Below are 21047 nucleotides of genomic sequence, written 5' to 3' on the forward strand. Positions count from 1 at the left end.
TCACATTACAGTATGTAACAGTATTCAGTCAGAAACAAGTAATGTAATAATGAAAGCTAATGCCTACAGTATAATACACAGTGTAGTGCTGAAATCCATGACATGTTTATTAGCTTAGTCTGTGCATTTTTAAGGAAATGGGCATTAGAGTTATTCGCCTCAGTTTCCCCATCTGTTAAATAAGGATAATGATACTGCTCCTCCTCTGTAAAGTGCTTCAAGCTTTTTGGATAAAGAGCACTAAATATTTTTATTATTGCTCAGGAGTCCCCTACTGAGACAAATTAGACTTACAAGTCACTAATCGTCATACTTTTTAGCAAGTCCCTGATGACTGTACGGAAAATGTCTATGAAATAAAATCCATTTATTGCTTCAAAGCGACAGCATGAAGAAGACTCAATGTTGTAAACATTACATTTGTTGTCTTTATTGCTTTATTGATTTTTATTCTATTATTGTTAGGACCATAATATGAGTGCTTTATGTTTTAATAAATATTAAAATAAAAAGGAATCATCTCAGCCAATGAGATAACAAGGATGCTATTATTTCTCAGATATGTCATTCCCTTGCACTCTAGTTGTGGATGTCTGATAGGCATAATCACTGCACAGATATTCCTCAATACCAGTGTAGCATGTGAGTCCTAATTGGGCAACAATGACTGTTAGTCAGAATGCCGGGATTTGCTTTATCACAGTATAATTATATCTCAGTAATAAAATAGCAGTCAAAATATAGCCAAGACTGGAAAGAGAATTTCTTGCAATGGGAGACTTTGTATGAAACTAAAATAAATTGGTTCATAGTTCCTTGAAGCTACAAATCTTGGCCTACAGAACCTCACACACTACACAAAATGAGAGAGAGAGGTTTGCACGTATAGCCTCCTAGATCATGGGTCATATTACAGTGAGTCTAACTTCATGAGCTCACTGCCTTGATTGTGTTCTACTTACAATAGAGACAATATGATTTTTTTTAAAGATAGGTGCAACAAAAGAGTTTGCAGAGTTAATTGTGCTGTGTTCCAACAAAACAATGTTCGCGCCTTGTCATTGAGGTTCACTCATAATTAACAAGACATGAGCATTCCCTTACACAAATATAAGATTACCGAATATATATACCTGTCTGAAAAAGAGCTGCAAACATTTTTGTTTGTGTCAACTTACATATAACCTCCCCCCCGCAAATGCATTCTTAAAGAAACAAAAATCAGTCAAGGGGAAAAAGCACATTTTGATGTGTACCCTGGAAGTCATAACTTGTGGCTACTGAGCCTATAATGTAACCAATCCCACCATATCGGTACAAAACTAGTATCTTTTAAATCCCAATATTCTTGGCATGCCTGGATGCGGGGGGAGGAAGGGGGGAGACGGCTATCTCCATTAAGAGCTAACCCATGTTGTTGAAATTGCCTGCTTTCACTGATTGTCATGTTATAGGGATGTCTTAAAGATTCTATACTATTTGCAAGAGCCATATCACAATATGATATAAAAAATAAAAAGAAACTCATGAAATATATACAGCAGGTGCTAATACTACTCCAAGTTTTGGATGTATACTGAAAACACCAAAAACCTTCCAATAGGGCTACTATAACATAGCATTTCTATAGCAGCAGAGTAAAATAATGTAGAGTAAAACAAAATATCAAAAGGCTGCTTTATCAAAAGGGTTAGAAGGTATGCAACACTGAAGAGGGTTTACAAAATCATCATAAGTCTTAAAGTTCACAACATATGTGCCCTTTGTTTAGCTCTCCAAATGCACAAGACACTTTCTAAACACAATCACTGTATTTTATTCACACCCTACATCCTGAATGCTGAGTAACTCTGCTGTATGTTTGTGCAGATATGTATGCAGCTATGTGTGTGCATCCGTAAAAACATATTTTTACACACCACATGTGAGGATATCCATGCGGCAAACTGCAAAGCCAAATTAAAATCTGTATTTATCAAGCACCTTTATACACATCACCTGCATTTGCCCCACTTGTCTATCTCCACTGAGATAATCAGTCTGAATATACAGACAGAGGTATGTAAAAGTACTGGACAACAGCTGCAAGGCTCTCTTATCTATTTCTATTTTTTTTAAATGTGGCATGTACAGAATAAAGAGGTGGCATGTAGAGTTTTTGTTGGCACTCATTTGGAATGTCCTGCATAATACATTGCCTCCATTTCAAATGTATGCTTTTATCATGCTGCACTGTCATGTGTTCACATTACATTTTGGTATAGCTTTAGATAGATGATAGACTGACACAGATGACAGACAAATATAATACAATGGAGTCACTATAGCAATATCACAGTTAGAATAAGATATTTTCCACATTAAGCAACATTGTGACCATCTCCATTTAACGTTCGGAAAAACTTCTGTTCTGCATAATATTTCTCACATGTACTACTTGTCCAGAAGGTAGTTTTTTGGGAAAGTTTTTAGATTTTAATTGGACGGGCCAATTTAAACTTTTTTTAAAATCCAGTCATAATTCAAAGCATTAATGTAGAGTATTAAAATGTTTTAATCCACTACTCCTCTATCTGAACTACTGCACAGGACTAGTTTTATCAAGTTTGGAGGCAAGAACATTTAGTTATAAGAGATGATCTCTCTATGCACATTAATATTTCCATGAGAAATTTGGCTAATTGACGTTCTTCTTTTACTTATTACAAAAAATATATATATATGTCCTTCTGCATTACAAAGACAGCTTTCAAAATGTCAGACGATAACTAGGGTCTAAACCTCCATTAGGATACACTAGCTTGGACTTCAATGGAATGCTGCTGACCTCAGGAATACACAGCAGACCATTCAAATCCCAAAGAGAATTGGGTGCTAGGAATATATATATTTGCCACTATAATAATAATAACAATTAAAAAAAAGCACAAGTTGCGCAGGCAGCAGCAGAATATTCACACAAAAATCACGTTTTCTCCTGAACTCCCTCTATTGTAGCTGCTTTCCCCCTCCCCCCCAATGAAACTAGCAGCCTCCAGAGCTCCTCAAGTTCTTGCCCCTGAGGCAGGCACCTTCATAGAATGTCAGGGTTGGAAGGGACCTCAGGAGGTCATCTAGTCCAACCCCCTGTTCAAAGCAGGACCAATTCCCAACTAAAGCCTGACCTTAAAAATCTCTAAGGAAGGAGATTCCACCACCTCTCTGGGTAACCCATTCCAGTGCTTCACCACCCTCCTAGTGAAAAAGTTTTTCCTAATATCCAACCTAAAACCTCCCCCACTGCAACTTGAGACCATTGATCTTGATCTGTTTATATATACACCCTCTCTCTCTCTCTCTCACACACACACACACACACACACACCCCTTACAGTGGGCCAGGTGATAAATTTATGCTTCAGAGGAAGGTAGAAAACTCTAGAGTGTACAAGTATGGAACAAAGTTTCTTCTTAACCCCAAGCAATTGGTGGATGGTTTATGCCCATAAACACAAAGGTTTCTATCCCACTAAATCTCAACTGGTCCAATAAGAGGCAGAAGAGAGCGTGATATGACAGCATCCTCTATCAAAATGTTCACCCCACCGGTACATGCTGGTAGAATCCTCATTCCCCTCTTATGGGGGACAGGCAGCAGCAGAATATTCACACAAACCCTCATTCAGCAAGGTAAGTAAGCAGTAGCACCTTCACCCACAGCAATGACTTTCCATCAAACCCACCCACCCACCCACACTCACAAACACATGATAGGGGGCTCAAGCAAAAGATTTTTTTTAAAAAAGGTAATAGAATCTGTGAATTCTGGAAGTACTTATGACAAGCTTTCTTCCCTGTTCATTGTGTCAGGCTGTGATGCTTTGGGATTCAGAATGTGCTACCAAATGAGCATGTGAAAAGAGGAAGAGGAAGCAGCACATTACTCCAGAGCTCCAGCTTCCTTTGAAGTGCATACATTTTGGACTTTCTGGCCTTCAGGTCAGGCCTTCTCTATCATATATGAACTTACATATGTAATATAGTCAACATTTATTTAGGTTTAAGCTACAATTAACATGAACCACAGTAAGCAATTTTTCCATCACTTTCAGAAATGCTTCTGTTCTGGATGCTTTACATTGGGTAGTTAATAGAGTCAGAAGGTTCCAAGAATTGAGTTCTGGTTCTGAGCCATGTAAAACTGTTCCCTCTGAGAACAATAGGTTCTAACATATACAATATTGGAATCTTTAAAAATCCTGGACTCTGCAGAATTTATTACTATTGTGATCATTGTGGGTTATGCCAATGGAGTTTATGACTTTACTGAAACCTGGAATATGGAGCTTATGGCAACTACAAACGCTGAAGGCAATACTGGCGAAGCTTATAATTAGGGTCAATGGAAATCCCCATGGGTTGACTGTCCAGGCATTCAGTGAGTATTACCAGCTGTAAATTACTTCTCCTCTGTGCTGACTCTGGCCAGTAAAAAGAGGGGACAATAAATGCTCTATCCAGTCCTCACCATCTTCCCACCCATTTATTCTGGGATGGGAGTAAGTGGATAGGTAGCCCTGCTTATCCCTGTGCAGTCAGACCTCAGGTCAAGGTAGCCCTATGGAAGGATTCAAGGGTTGTTCTTACTCTCTCTCTTGCTTGTTGATTGTGTAGCCCATGTCACAATCTAACCCAAAGGGTTTGATCCTGCTCCCATGAAAATCCTACGAGAAACTTCCAGTTGATAATGGCTACCTAGATGGCCAATAGGGACTTCCAATATCTATTTTATTAATTTATATCTTATACTATTTAAAAGAACATTTAACTGATTCAAAACCATCTCTCTCTTCATACAGCTAATCTGTGTAGCTGCTTGTTTGCTATTACTGTTAGTTTGTTTTAATGTTCAAAATTTGCAGTTTTTCTATTTAAAATACTTGTGGGAATACTATTCCTCTGCAATAACAAAAGTGATTTTAGTTTATATAAAGATCCCCCACTTTTTCATTATTTTTTAAAAATCAGACATTGTGTAATTCCTTCCTTCCCATACCACACAAACTAATCACGCATCCTGTTTCTCCTGAAAATAAAATCCCAGACTCTGTCAGAAAAAGAAATTTTAGATGTCTCCTGCATCTGGGAAATTAAAAAAAAAAAGACATTTACAAAGCCTCATTTTAGAACTGTATCTTAAAATATATAAATAATATACTACACGCTGCATGGTAGAATAATGTGTCTTTAAGGTTAGGCTATCCCCCTCCTTAAATAACTATGTAAAAGAACAAAAACAAAACAAAAAAACATTCAGTTTTACTTAGTGCTAATGAAAGAAACTAGACTGTGACAATGCAGAAGGCGGGAAATTTCTGTTTCTCTGTGGAACAAGTACACTATGGACAGTGGCAGGACAAATTTTCCCACATGGTTCTATCTATGTGCCTTAACTATGACCTTCAGGGAGCACCTCCAGAGTAAAAAAGGGTACTTCAGTCTGCAAGACCATTTAGTTTTTGGCATCTCTGCTCAGCCTGCCAGCAAAGGTGCCAATTAGTGCCAGTTGCGACGCTGGCTTTGTAAACAATTTTCAATGATTCTCCTGTCTCTCCCACTAGGCCATGAGCCACAATATCCAACGTGAAATCACTCAGACTTTTCACCTAAGCTGTCATATAAACTTCAGACCACTGTTTGGAATTTAATTCCTGTTGAGAGTGTGCTTTGCAAGGTAATATAAAGCAGCTCTAGTGTCACTGGTCTGCAAGGTGCATGTCAAGGCAACCAATTGAGCCCACTGTCAGTGCTAGCCAGAAAGAGAACTATGCTGTGAGCGAGATTCTACCGCTCTTGTTGCACTGAGGAGTTGATGCATATGTGAGAAGAAAAGGACAACTGGAAACAAATAGGAAAAATAAAACCAATGAAAATGTAAGGTTTTTTAGGGGCTGCTCCAAATTTTTCTTAATTGAATGACAGTAGTGGTATGCTGGATCTCTCTCTCTCCTCTGACTCCCTTACATACACATGAACATATGCCCCCCCAACACACATGTGTACACACACAAAAATGCAGGTAAGCTGGAAAGGGAGATCTTATATGAGAGTGAGGGTGCTAAAATCAGACCCTGAGAAGCCTGTAGTACATGAATAGTGTGCTATGAAAAAAAGTGATTATGAGGAAATGCTGTCTAGCAAAGATCTACATAAATTGTAATTTTGTTATTTCTTATTTTCTGCAGCTAAATCTGTGTAAGTTTCCTTTACCCCAGGGGTGGGCAAACTATGGCCCATGGGCCGCATCCAGCCTGACAGCCGTTTTAGTCCGGTCTTCAAGCTCCCTCTGGAGAGTGAGATCTGGGGGTAGCCCCACTCCAGCGGTCCAGCCAGGGAGCAGGGTCAGGGGCCGCTCTGTGCAGCTCCTGGAAGCAGCGGTATATCCCCACTCCGGCTTCTGTGCATAGGGGCAGCCAGGGGGCTCTGCTCTGCACTCTGCCCCCACCCCAAGCGCCGCCACCACAGCTCCCATTGGCCGGGAACTGCGGCCAATGGGAGCTGTGGGGGCAGCATGCAGAGCCGCCTGGATGCACCTCTGCATAGGAGCCAGAGGGGGGGACATGCCACTGCTCCTGGGAGCTGCTTAAGGTAAGCATCGCCCAGAGCCTGCACCCCTAAATCACCCCCCACCACTCCAGCCCCCTGCCCCAGCCCTGATCCCCCTCCCACCCTCCAAACCCCTCGGTCCCAGCCCAGAGCCCCCTCCTGCACCCGCCTCATCCCTAGCCCTACCCCAGAGCCTGCACCCCCAGTCAGAGCCCTCACCCCCACCTGTACCCCAACACCAATTTTGAGAGCATTCATGGCCCACCATACAATTTCCATGCCTAGATGTGGCCTTTGGGCCAAAAAGTTTGCCCACCCCGCTTTACCCACTGACTATCTAAGTCTAATGGATATTTTTAATTTCATAGGGACCAGAGTTTTCACAGCCCCATTACAGATTTATAATCCAGAGTGAATGATGATAAAAAGGTTTAAAGTTAGAAGAAGGGGGGAAAGCTATAATCTGTGAAAAAAATGAATGGTAGCACAGGAGAAAAAATCTGCTGCAAAATAAACAACTCAGCAGGCAGGAGTGGAAACTGCAAAAAAGAAGAAATGGAAAGAGGGAATAGGATATCTTCCCAGCATCTTTGGGTTATTTAAAAGTACCTGTACTTCATAACCTGCACAGCTCCAGGCAACGTGTTAAGCAATAAATTGCTTTCTATAGCTATGTGGTGGTGTTAGAGGGTCAGCAAAACATTCCACTCCAGAGGCACTATATACATTTCTTGACTGGAAACAACCGGATTGACTCATTTCTACATCTTTCAAATCCTCATACAATCTTCCAAGGACAGACGTAACGACACTCTACACCAGAATGAATGATAAAATAATGCACAGCGTTACAAAAATGGAATTTTGAAACACCATGTAGCCAGGATGCAAACTGACCCTTATGAAAGGGAAATAGGAAAAGCACAAGGCTAGTACTTACATTCTAGTATTGCTGGTCTTGTTGATAATTACAGATTTTCCAGTTTGATCTACATTGTGATCCATTCCAAAATAAGCTGCCACTCTGTGCACTAACATCCTCTGATACGATGACATCTGAGGGAACTTTTTATAGTGATTACTGAAAGAAAATATCACACTGATCAGTTATATGATCATCTCTAAGATATAATATAACAATACCTTTTAAAACTTGATGTAACTATTTTTTCCTCTGTACATTTATACAGCATATATATATGCTGCAGGCAAGCAGACAATCAACTACAGTAGCTGGTTTTCAGAAAGTGCTGGATATATTTATAAGCAATAATAAAACTGTTACTTTTACATGCTAAATTAAGGTAATCAAATCTCATATTTCATGGCATCAGCTGACCGCTGCAGGGGTCAGGTAGGACTCACTTGTCATACAAACTTTAGCCCTATATAGAATTTTGCACAAATGGCTAAGGACATCATGAAAGTTTTATACCTTCCTCCAAAGCAGCAGATACTGGGTAATGTTCAAGGGGCTATTCTAGTACAACAAATCTTCTTACTTCTCTCTATTTTAAAATGTCTATTTTTCCCCTCAAAAGTCAATCTGTTTGTTTTTAACCAAGTTGCAATCTATAATTTTATTATAAAATGTAGAATATGTGAAAGCAAAACAGGGTTTTGTATCCCTTCAAACAAAAGCTTAACTTTATTTTTTACCACATTAAAGATACCTTAGTGCACAGAGCAAATTGCATGACATAATATTTGATTATATATCCCCCTCAAGAAATACGTGCTTTATATCCTATGCAATGAAAGCTTTACAATTATTTTTGGGCATAACTGGAACCAGCTGGAAGTCATTAGAGAACGATAATAAAAATGAAAAGTCTGGCTTTTTGTTACACCTACTGCAGTGGCTCCTCCTGACAGCTATTAGAGATGAATTTAGGGCCTGATTTTGCAAGGTACTAACCTCCAGCACAGTGTAGGATGGGCCTCTAAGCGAGCACACGTCTCATAAAAATATAGCACTTACATATGCTTTATGCAAAAGATATATGTGGCATGCAAATATGATCAACTAACCAAATACTGAAATTAACTTACTTGTTGTCACTAATAAAATCTATAATTTCCTGTTCCATTTTTAAGAGTATCATTCTGTCCCTGTAAAAACAAACAACGATTTGAAGAGTCAGCTACCAAAACCATTTTTAGATACTTTTATGATACTTCCAAAACAAATTATGGAAGTTTCCCTTTATTTAAAAACAATGTAAATATTTTAGTTAAAACGCCGACCTCCCTTGCGTTGATGCAGCTGGGGAAAGAATCCAGTCTCCCCTTCTCCCCATCCATACCAGAGCAAGGTAAGATATGGACTTAACTCCCTTCGGCATTAGGGCTCAGCCTGGCAGCATTCGCAGCCTCAAAGGACTGCATTCAGGTGGCTTGTGGAGTGGTTGAATAATGTTGGTATTTCTTTTTGGAACAAAAGTAAGCTGTAGAGGTAGTTGAAAAACTTCCATCACAATTTTTTTTGATGGAAAATTGGATTTTTGACTAAATTCAATTTGTTATAGAAAGTGTGCACTTTCTGTGGAAAATTTCAACTTTTTGTCTAAAAATCTAACACCCCAAACTCAAAATAACTGCCTTTCCTGGTGCACCACTGTGCCTCAGCAAGAAGGGAGACCATGATGCATCATGGGACATGTTGTCTGACCAGGGAAGTCATTGGGAATGGGGACATGAGGCACCCAACAACACCTTCCATGAGGAACTGCTGCAGCATTGCCAAATCCAAATTTTATGTTTTAAACTGCAAGTTTTTGGGTTTTGATCTTTCACTGAAAAGTTGAAATTTTCCACAAATACACCCCCCCCCCCCACACACACACATTTACTTAACAGCACTAGTAAGAAACCTTACAGAGTGCATTGCTCTCAAGCTCCTTTGAGCTAGTACAGCTTGTACAAGTTGGACAATTCAGAGACTTTTTGCTTTGAAGGCTAGAAATGTGCCCTTTAATACAAAACGTGAATTCATGCATTTTGAAATCCCATGGATTTTTAAGCCCCTCTGTGGGTATTTACCTAATTATTTCTTGATGTCCAGTAAGTGGAAGATGAAACTGTGCACACTGAACAGTTTCAGTTGAAAAGAGTATGTAAAACATAATATATAAAAAATCCTGGTAGAAACTTTTTTATATATTTAGGATGAAATTCTATATTAAGATGAGTTTGCAGTTCCAAATGAAGACTATGGGTGTAGTGAGGTTAGAAGTTGGCACTCACAATATGATATGAGTAGCAAATACCTCCAATCACATAGGTTATAATAGACTAGTGCTATGAGTCTTTAGATGGAGCTGTGCAGCAGGGAAGATAAGCACAGTGACCAAATTTCAGGAAAAATAATTAAACAATGGGAAACTGAAAAACCTAGGCAGTCGAAATTTATTGTTTTATGGCTTCTTGCTCAGTTAAGATGCTTCCATTATTTCTTTTCCAACAGCATTCTCTAGAACTAAAATTATAAGATGCTTAATTGATATGATTTCTAGGACTATACTAGGAGTTAACAACATGCTGGAGCTACTTACCTGGGATTATTCTTTAATGTGTTCACCAGAAATTCATGCAAATCTATGCCTGTTGAATCGGTATATTCTTGGCTGCAATCTGAAAAACAAAAAACAAACAACTGTTTCATTTCAAAAGTTAAAGTTAAGCCAATTTCTGCAAAGCAGACTTGGTTTTCCAGACAGCAACCTACAGAATATATTAGAAAGAATAATGTACATACAGGTTATTTACTTATGTGACAATCTACCCCACAAAACAGCATGAGGAAATCTGTCTTTTCCCTGCATTGTACTAATAAGTGCCAGCATCGAAGCAAACAAAGTTTTGTCCTTTCTAGAATTACAGGAAATATATAATGTTACCCAAATTCCTTCCAACATTCCCTCTCCTACTGCTGAATATCCAGTACTGTCCATAAATACATCTTTGTCTAATTTAATATGTTCAATATATAAAGTGATTATGCCATGCCACTGGGAATTCAAAATCTTTAACAGACTGGAATCCAGTGATGTCTAAAAGTGGGTAGATGACAATAGCACGTGACAGTATTTGGAATTAATTTACGGCATAGCTTATTCTGTCTTACTCAAAAGTAAGGGCAGATCCTCAGCTGGTCTGAATCACCAGCTTCAGTAAAGTCAATGGAGCTATGACAATTCATACCAGCTGAGGATCTGCCCGAGTAGGCAATGCTTATCCTTAAGAGACTACAGTGCAGTTTAGTAACGTAGTATAATTATAGGTATAAAAATAATTATAGTTAGAGTCACTTTATGCATACCTGCTGTAGTAAGGCATAATTATAATATATGATGGATAATTCACTAGTGTATTACAAGTACACGGACCTTGAGTTAAGGTTAAGGGCCACGTGTGGATTTCCCAATAATGTTAATGAGAGATTCATCTGTGGGCCAAAAGCAAAATATAAGACTAAGTGTTTTGTGTCACTGGTAACAAGTTGTACAGTATACTATGATTAACAGGTATGGAGTTGTACTCTTTCATAGAATATTTTATGTAAATATTATTATAATCATATACATACAAACATTATACACACAAACAGAACAAACACCTCTCACACAAAATCTCTGCTATCCTCTGTTAGGGGTTCTATTCCGAATACAACTAACTATATATATCTCAAAACCCCATCATTTATATGAAAAAAAAACCCTTTTTCTTATCCATATAAATTTCATGTTCCACATTCCCTCTTTTGGATAAATGCATTCCTACTTTATGTGTATTTATAAGACAGACAGACAGACAGACAGACAGAGAGTTCACATATGCATACAGGTATAATACATATATACCCCCAGCTATATACATTCATATGCATGTCCAGGAATTTCTAGATGTGACCATAATAAATAATTGAAAAAGGATTCAAATATTTTGAAGTTCACCTTTCGATAACATTCTGGTCTTGGATTTTTCACAGTTTTTATCTTTTTCTTTGTTTTTATCCTTCTCTTTTTCTTTCTCAGAGTCATCTTTACTAGATTTATCTTCTTCTTGTAGACTGGGGAAGCTCGAAAGCTGTAGTTGTATTGATTCCTGTTGAAAAAAATATAATAATTTAGGGCCAGATTCAGTAAAATTTACATGGATTCCAATCTGAAGAGATTTGCATTAGGGAGTGCACAGCTAGAAAAATTGAAGCCAGATATAATTTTTTTCCTATTGGGCAAAATTAAATCTTATCGGGAGAATAATGCATTCTTTGGCCCAAATTCTGCCCTCAGATATGTGTGTGTGCTGCTCCCACTGAAGTCAGAATTTCTTCCTTAATATTTGCAAACTAAGACCTCTGAGTTTACAAATATTAAAGGTACATTATTCTCCACTTTCAGTAATTAAACTTTTCTCTCAATAATTATAACACTGAAAGTACATTCTTATATGTGTTCTTCTTCTAATAAACCATTCTATATCTAGAGAGATATTGCAAATGCTAGATAAAGACCAAAATAATTTCCACAGAAATTTTTTGTGCAAATTCATATAAAAAGTGTTATGCACACATATGGTGCTATATAAGTTAAACTCACTTTTCAGGCCCTGAGAATAAGAGAACGCCAATAAGTGATCCTATGCATTGCGGAAAACTGAGTTCAGCTATCAGGTTTATCACGTAAAAAAAAAATCTGGAAACATGGCCCTTAGCAAAAGGTTAAAAAAAAAAAAAATGAGTACTGCAGTTTTCAGTACAGTGGGTGTGCTAACTGAATTTCTTCAGTGCATCAGAAATCCATGTCCTAAAGATTTTGACATTTCAAAGATTGCGAATTCCTTTGAAACTGCACTTGTTAGAAAACTGGGAATTCATGGTGTTTGGCCTTTTTTGTTTTGCTTTTGAGAAATCATTATTCTCCACTTACACTAGATTTTTTAGACAACAGTAAAAAAAGAGTTGCTATTTGATGAAATACATAAACAGTTCTGTGATAAACTTCAAAAGAATGGAATCTGACTACAAGAAGGAAAAGAAAGTATGGCTAAGTATTCACACTGTTTTGAAGAAAAATGAATGAACAAAATCAGATATTTAAGTTTTGTAAAAATACATGCTTGCATCAAACTGTGGCAAAATCAGCAGCATTAAAAGTGCCTTTAACACATTGGGGCCTATATAATTGGTAAGCTACAGCTGCATCATTGATGACGTCCAAATTAACAATTATTTAAAAATAGCCTGATCGCTAGCAAATTCCCTTCTATCATAAATTTTCATAGATTGCTGATGTACAGAAAAACAAATCTCATTACAATATTTTAACCTAAAGGGTATTTTTCAGAAGCAGAACATTAGTAACTCAAATGATGCCTGCAATAACTATTACAAATCTTAGAGTTATTAAAAAGAACCACTAAAAATCAGACACCAAAACAAGCGTAAGACAAAAATCCTAGCAAAACTAGCTATTGGTGTCTCAGTAAGATAGGAAGTCAAAATTGCCTCTGCTGAATCGGTGTCTTATTCCTTTCATGAAGCTGAAATGTGGTACAGAAGACTTGAGATGCAAAGCACTGTAAAAATGGAAGCAAAACCCTGTGCAAAAAAATATTAACCGGGGTTTATTTTCTCAATCTCTATTTTTGTTACCATAAGGCAGAAATGGTAGCAGAATGCTGTACTGAATATAGAAAGAGAATGGGAACTCTCAACCATATGAAATAAGGATATGCAGGAGAATATCCATTAACTGCTAAGTTGCACTTAATGGACTAAAGTATGTTCTCCTTTCACTTGCTGAGGAAAAACTGCAGGTAAATGTTTTGTTCTGATGACAGGACTTTGTATGAATCAGTGCCACAAAATCCTTCAGAACAACTTCAGGTACCCTGGGCTATCTAATGCTGGGTGATTCTGTCATTAGTTCTTCAAAACAGAGGAAAAGTATGGAACTAGCATCCTCCGCACTTTAATCCTGAACTATTAAAATGGCTATTAAGATGCACCTATTTTGACGAGAAGAGAAAAATGACAGACTTTACATGTAGCATAAACACACATGTAAACATACAGTATCTACTTTGTGTTACACATATACGATTCTGCGTATAATATTTGGTTGCTCTTGAAGAAACACACAAAAGGGCTGCAGAGTCGTGAAAGCAATCTATTATTTTTTTTGTTATATTTATTTTTATTGATTTTTCTCAATAGTAAAATACAACGTTAATAAGTACATTGATACAAGGTAAGTATAGTGAATAACAAAAGAAGTGTTCAAGTTGCAATAATACACTGATAAGTCAATAGTATAACATTAGAGGCAACATTCCTTTTAAGTAAGGACATAGTGAATCATCAGGTAAGCGTTCAAGATCAAGTAATACAGGTAACAAGATTTTTCCTACACAGGAAAATGAAGGCAAATTTTCAAATATCAATACAAACATCAGGGTTGCAGTACAATCCATACTCTGTAGTTCTGGCAATGTACCGTACATTCTCTGGTAATCAAAACCCTGTGCTTTGTAAACCGCGAAGATAAACTAATAAAAATGTAATTCAAAATAAACTCAAAATATGCTTCTTTCTCCTTTAAAGTAAAAGTAAACCATTTCAAATGGCACAACATTTCCAGTATCCTTCAGCCAGTCCAAGGAGGAGAGTGCAGGACTAGCTTTCTATTGCAAAGCTAATCTGCATTAATAAGCAAAAGGCCAATATAAGAGCAAAGCATAGTTTCTATCTACTCGAGAATTCAAAACCAATCGTCTTTACACGAGACAGATGTTGGGAGTCCAGGGGTACTTTAACTCCTTTGATCTTTTCAGTATAGTCAAAGAATTCTTCCCAGTAACTGGTCAGACCGGGGTAGGACCAGAGGATGTGTGCAAATGACCCCTCCTCTGTCTGGCATCAGGGTGCGGTTTGGGAGAAGTATTTTATCCCAAAACCTGCCTGCCTCTATGGAGTTAAACACATGTCCTCTGCAGTACATTATCAACTACCATGCGATGTTTAATACAATCTCTATTTATTATTCTCCTTTTCATTCTCCATTAAACAATAGAAAACACAAATAAAATGCAGAACAAAAGCCACACATTTTTGAATAATGCAAGTTAAGCTAAAAGCATAGGGTTTTTTAAATATATACCTACAACTATAAAATAACCTGTCAATTTCCCTACTGCATAATCATCATTGTAAAGCAGTGAACACTTGGAGAAGTTCAGCTGCTAAACAATATCTGGTTTTTGGTCTTTCAAAAAATAAATATAAATGAATGAATGAATAAATAAATAAATAAAAATCCTCTCCACACTTATGAGCATAAGGGGAGAGTTCAATTTGTTTCATTTCAAGTCAATAGAGGAAAGTCAAAGAAAGTACACTTAAAAGTGATTGTTTGTTTTGTTCTGAGCTCACAAAAGTCATTTTCTCAATCTCTTTCTCTCTATGGCTAATCTCATTTGCCAATAAAACAACTGAATCTTCAAGTACCAATGCTGGCAGCTTTTCAGGGTTTTTTTATTATTATTTAAAAAAAATCTTGTTTGCCTGGTCAAGTGAAAATGACGACGACAGTTTTTGATGGTTTTGGTTTTGGGGTTTTTTGTTTTTTTGCAAGCGAGCCTAGAACTGTTTTCCAGAATCTGAATCTGCTGGATCGAATTGCCAAGATGTTTTGGTCCAAAAGGTGTTTCTTTGGAATAAATGGAATACAAAATGGAATCCTACTCAGTATAATGCACCCTCTCTTCTCTGCCAATGTATTTATAGAGAGTCAAATATCTGTGTAGTATTATGAAGTGCATACTGGGGGACTGATACATAATGGATCTCAGCTGAACTAGAAACCAGAATGTATTTAGAACTGTATCTGGTGTAGCCTCAAAAGAGATAGCCTTAGAGAAAAGAACAATTCTATCTTTTATTTATTTTTAATTTTAATCTGAATTCTTTTGAATTCTTTTCCATTTGTTGAAATTTTCAGGGGGTCTGGAAAAAAAAGCAAACAACACCCTGTGACATACTGTAAGACTACTTCAATATTTCAAAACAAAGTATACGCTAAGCCAGATAACTTCATAAAATCGTGTGCATTGTCCGATGTAATTTTTTTTTTTGCTTTCCCCAAAAATATTGTTAAAAGCCCAATTAAGTAACATGATCATGCAAGTGAAAGTGGAAGTCAACCATGCAGCTAACGGCCATGATTTCAGATGTACCTGATTATCATGAAGACCTTCTGCTCCCAGTCGAGGGGATGATTCTTCGCACACAGCAAGACTCCGGACCAGTTTCCCCTTAGCTCCTGACTGAATAAGATAGAAAGAAAACAAAACAAAGGAAACTACGGCTGACCCCAAATCTGCACATGTGCCAATCATCCCAATGAATTTCAAATAGTCAGGTACTTGTCCAGCAAAACTACAGCAGTTTCTGTCCAGCAAGTCATTTGACACATGGGTTTGGCTTTTAAATGCTTTTGCTACACTTTACTTCAACTGAAAATCATAAAAGCAAAAAACAAAAAAAATCTGGTAACATAGTCAAAGCAACAACTCTATTTCCTGTAACCAACAGCAATAGAGCTGAACAGTGACAAATTTTAAAAGTTGTATTGATCTACCCTTGGAAAACGTTATTAAAAAAAAAAAAAAAAGAACAGCGAGTGAGCTAGCAGATTTCACACTAACTAGCTGCCTTCCTCCTACTCAATCTTTTTAATCCCTACAGCTTTGGAAACTTGATTACTCCACTTAAATAAAATTCAAACAAAACATTAATTACAAAAGAAAAATGACCTGAGATTTTTCTTCCCCAGTTGCACACACAAACACATACACGGATCACACATACAAGTACATGGCAAGCCCAATAACCAATGTATGATTGCTAAATAAAGGGGAGATTGACACTTAATATCTTGTGAAACTCCTCTGCTTTTGTGCCACATGATTATGAAGAAAAACTGAAGATAAAAGCTCATTGTTGTATATGAAAACAGCCACCTGAATGGAACTTTTTATCACCTTGTCAGCTCAGCATGCAATGTGAAACCTTACCTTGGATCTCTTTTTCTGCTGGTTCTGGTTTACACCTCGTTTCTGTGTGTAACAAATTGTCACTTTAGTGGAAAATGCACACAATAGGAATATCAGCATACTTCATTAAATCCTTCTCAAAGCAACCCTTTATCATTTGCAGATTGCAAAGTAACAACATCCTAATGCAACTCCAAAAAAGTGGGGAGCCAAGAATTCCCTCTGCTGTATGCACTAATCTGATCGGTATAAACAAGATGCAAACCTGATGCTTTGCAATGTTATGCTCAAATTAAAAAAAACACAATAAAAAGACAATACTGAAGTAAGCCTCTCTCCCTCTCTAAACTCCTTCTCCTTTTGAGCTGGTCAGTAGCCCCATAAATTGCAGTCCCTCTTTCTTTTAATATACTTTTGAGTAAAAAAAATATTAATCTGATAAAGACTCAAGTGTTTAATGATCTTTCTTTAGTTTTGCATAACAAGAGAGTCACCGCTTTTTGTTGGTAATAATTGTTATTTTTAAAATGAAACTCACTGTAAAACTAAGAAATACATCAGTCTCTATGAATTCTGTGAGTCCATCAGATCAAGATAATGTCCTAAATATCCCAAGAGGGAAAACTGTCAGACAAATATTTTACTGTATTTTATAATGGGTACCCAGCAACGGGCTCCTTAGCAATAAAAAAATACTACCAATAATATAACAATAAGAAAGAAAGAAAGACAGAAAGAAGCAAGCATGAGGAGAGGAAAATAGAAAAAATCTAGCCAAACAAAAGACAGTGGAAATGGCAATGTAATAATAACACAGTGAAATGGCCATCCAAAGTCCTTCTTCCCCTTACCTGGAGGTCCGTCTTGGCATCACTCAGCTTCTCCTCCTTTTCCTCTGCTTCCAAGCTTTCCGTTTTATTAATGATGCAGTTCTCTGGGGTCGCATCAGAGATGGCAGACTCCTGCTCTTTGGCAGTTTCCTCCACTGTCTCCTGGTTCAATTTACCTTGCTCAGACATTCTCCCAGACACAAATTAAAACAAGATTTGGTGACCTGGATGGTCGAGACATCAAAAAAAAATGGGGGAGGGAGGTGAAATTTTCATTCATTTGAGAACAGAAGTTTATCATTTCCTTTGATAAACAAACCACAATAACAAACTCAGGCATGCAGGGCAATACACTCCAGCAGAAAAACAAATATATTGAATCAACACTGGGGAAGAGTGGAGTTGAGATATGATAAATAAAACAACTTGGTTTCAAACACGCTTAGTGGTAGAGAATGTAAACCACAGTTAAGGTACAGTAAGCCCTCACCCCTTGCTCTCCTGCCACAGCCAAGGAGTTGCTGCAGAGGTGAAGACCGGGATGGAAAGGAATTTTTTTTGTTTCAAAATAAGTCAGATGGATCAAATAGATGTCCCATTTACACTTCCGGGTCATAGGCATGTCAGTGCTCCCATCCTCTAGCATCTCTCTCATAATACATACACACACACACACACAAATAAAGCACCGCCAAGAGGAGGACTACTGCAGATTTCTATCACTCAGCTATTGCCTGGTGTATAGAGAGAGAGCCAATACATTCATTACAGGCACACAAAAAATTAAATTCAGTTGAAGAGGTAATAATTCAATATAAATATGAAATCTAAATTTGGCAATAAAGCTCTCAGGGTCAACATCTCCAGACATCAAACTGACAGCTCCATTATTAAAATCAAAAGCCTCTTCCCAAACCCCATGTCACGCTCCAGCACTATGGAAATCCTACTGGAAGCCCTTGGCAGGTAGCTCTAATGAAGATATCTTAACTGCACTGCATTACTCTCAGCTCACAATGAACTGTTGTACAGAAGCTCTAAAAGGCTTTTCAAAGTTAAAGCCTATTATTATTTTTCCTCTTTCTACCCACAAAACACCCTCCCGGCACCTCCCCCACTGATCAATTGTCAAATGAGTCTCATGAATAATTTAGCTTCCCCCCCTCTCTCTTTCTTTTTTTCTTGTTTTAAGATGTGTCTGAAAGAAAAACAACTGTAGTGGAAAAGGGGAGTTCTTCCAGAAACAGATTTCAGTGCAATAGCTTGCCCTTTCCCAACAATGGCTATTAGACAAAACTATATTTTGCCACGTTTCTTTTACAGCTTGTAATAAACATGCAGCACTTTTTTTCTGTCTGTTATTTTGAATGGAAATACAAAAGATTTTAAAACATCAGTCATTTGGATTTAGAATTCTACTATCTGTTTTTGGCATGTTAAGTAAATGATGTTGAAGAGGTTCCTACATAAAGATATGTTACTGTTCCATCTCAATTTGCAACAGATTGTGGAGATTTAGCAGAATTAGATTTTCTGAACTGTGAGTTTCATACCTGTGTGTTTATGAATACTGGGACAGGGGCTGTAAGTTTACAATCCACACACAGTACAGTCAATAAGCAATTCAATAAATTTCTCAAAGAAATGTAATGCTGCCAATAGGGCCCAATTTTTTACTGTAAAAACATAATGCTGCTGGTTAATTTTTGGCTGTTGTACACTTACGTGTATAACAAATTCACTGAAATTTTCACACACACACACACACACACACACACTGTCTTTAGGTGTACATTGTATGTATAGTGTATCTATACACAGAAAATATTCACAAATACAAACATAATTATAGCTGCAGATTAACAACTGTAACAAACAAGCCATGTACCTTCAAAGCAGCTTTAATTCTCGATGTCTTTCTAGCTGCTTCTGTTGCTCTTCAACGGTTAAATCCACACAAATGATCAATGACAACATGAGTCCCATGTCCCCACTAATAGTTCAGAATGCCAATCTCCATGCTCTTCCTTTAGACAGTTTTACAGATCATCATCAACCTGGAAAAAGACAAAAAGTAAATAATCATGGTAATAATCATGGTAGGGTTAAGGATGCAATAAATAGGACCAGATTTCTAACACTAATGACCAGCTTCAAGCAAATCACTTTCACAGCTTGATCCAGCTCCACCTGTCTCAAAACTGCCTGCTTCTTCTCTAATGAAGGCTAGAGCCGGCTGTTCAAGTCATAACAGCTCCTACGCAAAGAGCTAAAATTATCAATTGCATTATGCACTGAAGATTACTCACTTCAATTTTAACCTTTTTTAGTGAATTCTAGCACTTTTCACATAAAAAAATTAAGATAATCTGTTTGCTTCAATGGAAATCAATATTATCTATGGGCAAAAAAGCCTTCTCTGCTTTTTAACCAAAGCTTCAGCCCCAATTAAGGATTACACAATATTTTAAAGAGGCTCCATGACTGCTTTTAGAAAGTAATCTCGATAAGAGTACAGTTCATTTACATGTCGGTTTAATGAGGCATATCTGTCAAATAAAAGCTGAAATAATCAGGGGAGGGACCACGAAAAACCAATTCCCCCGAACAATGGAAATCGGCGCAAACTTTCCTTTAGGCAATATGTAAAAAAACAACATACTGAGATCTCTCTCTCTCTACATTATTGCTCAGAGAGCAAAACTGCGGGATCAATTACTTCAGAAATGCAATGCAAACGCCATTCGTCAGGACTGTTACTGCCAGCTGAGTATGAGGCTTGACAGAAAAGGAACATTTTGAGAGGGATTTACAAACTATGGTCATGTGGAAAAATTGTCATGATGCAATGAGTCTTGTTGAGATTTCCATATGTGCAGTGGCCAAGGTAATTTTGGGGAAGGGAATAGAAGAAAGGCAAAAACACCCCTAAAGGAACAGAAATGAAGTTCACTTGGTAAGAAAAACAAGCGGCATATTATCAAACTCTATTTTGAAGTACATGGTTTTAAATTGCAAACAATTGCAACTGCTGTACTGTATGATATGACGAACTGTATCTTACAACCCATTTAATTTAGCTAAACACTACAAATCAGAACTAGAATGTAACAATTTTTAAGATCATATTCTGATCTCTCCAGAAATTCAGTGCTGTGTAGGCAAAGAATATTTAGTTACACAGCCTTTTATATTTCCCAAGAGGTAAACATAAATATACATTTTAAGATTATATCCCCTCATCCTCTAAACCAGTATATAATCTGTATATAGCAATAAAACTACTCGTTGCAGGATCATTAATTGTCCTCTCAGAAAAATGTAATTTTCGGAGGTCCAACACTAAGGTGAGGGGAACAGTAAAACAATCTTAATAGCATACAGCAGAGCAATTATATATAAGTGAGCCTACTAATGGAGCCGACAGAGGTAAAAAATTAATTCACTGACCCAATGAGATTGGCAGGAAGGCACACTACTCCCATGACCCTTTTTTGCCCCCACCTCAAAATAAAAAACTGATCTAGTATCTCTCAATTCAATACAAGAGTCAAAACAAACAAAAAAAGAAAAGAA

General features: G+C 37.3%; 1 protein-coding gene across 9 annotated transcripts in view; it reads right to left on the reverse strand.

Moving 5' to 3' along the window:
- ARPP21 (cAMP regulated phosphoprotein 21) overlaps nucleotides 1-21047 on the reverse strand; it is a 185764-nt gene that overhangs the window by 122411 nt on the left and 42306 nt on the right. For 8 of the 9 annotated variants that reach the window (XM_045006977.1, XM_045006971.1, XM_045006972.1 and 5 more), the window contains 8 exons: nucleotides 19360-19528; nucleotides 17493-17695; nucleotides 16663-16704; nucleotides 15823-15912; nucleotides 11541-11691; nucleotides 10140-10218; nucleotides 8638-8697; nucleotides 7526-7666 (listed from right to left, as the gene is read on the reverse strand). In XM_045006977.1, the coding sequence (XP_044862912.1) occupies nucleotides 7526-7666; nucleotides 8638-8697; nucleotides 10140-10218; nucleotides 11541-11691; nucleotides 15823-15912; nucleotides 16663-16704; nucleotides 17493-17660 (731 nt within the window). In that variant the 5' untranslated portion in view covers nucleotides 17661-17695; nucleotides 19360-19528. Of the gene's footprint in view, nucleotides 1-7525; nucleotides 7667-8637; nucleotides 8698-10139; nucleotides 10219-11540; nucleotides 11692-15822; nucleotides 15913-16662; nucleotides 16705-17492; nucleotides 17696-19359; nucleotides 19529-19619; nucleotides 19639-21047 lie in introns of those variants that run through there. The other variant, XM_045006975.1, reaches the window with a different exon arrangement.

Source organism: Mauremys mutica, chromosome 2 (genome assembly GCF_020497125.1).
Source record: "Mauremys mutica isolate MM-2020 ecotype Southern chromosome 2, ASM2049712v1, whole genome shotgun sequence".
NCBI lineage: Eukaryota > Metazoa > Chordata > Testudines > Geoemydidae > Mauremys > Mauremys mutica.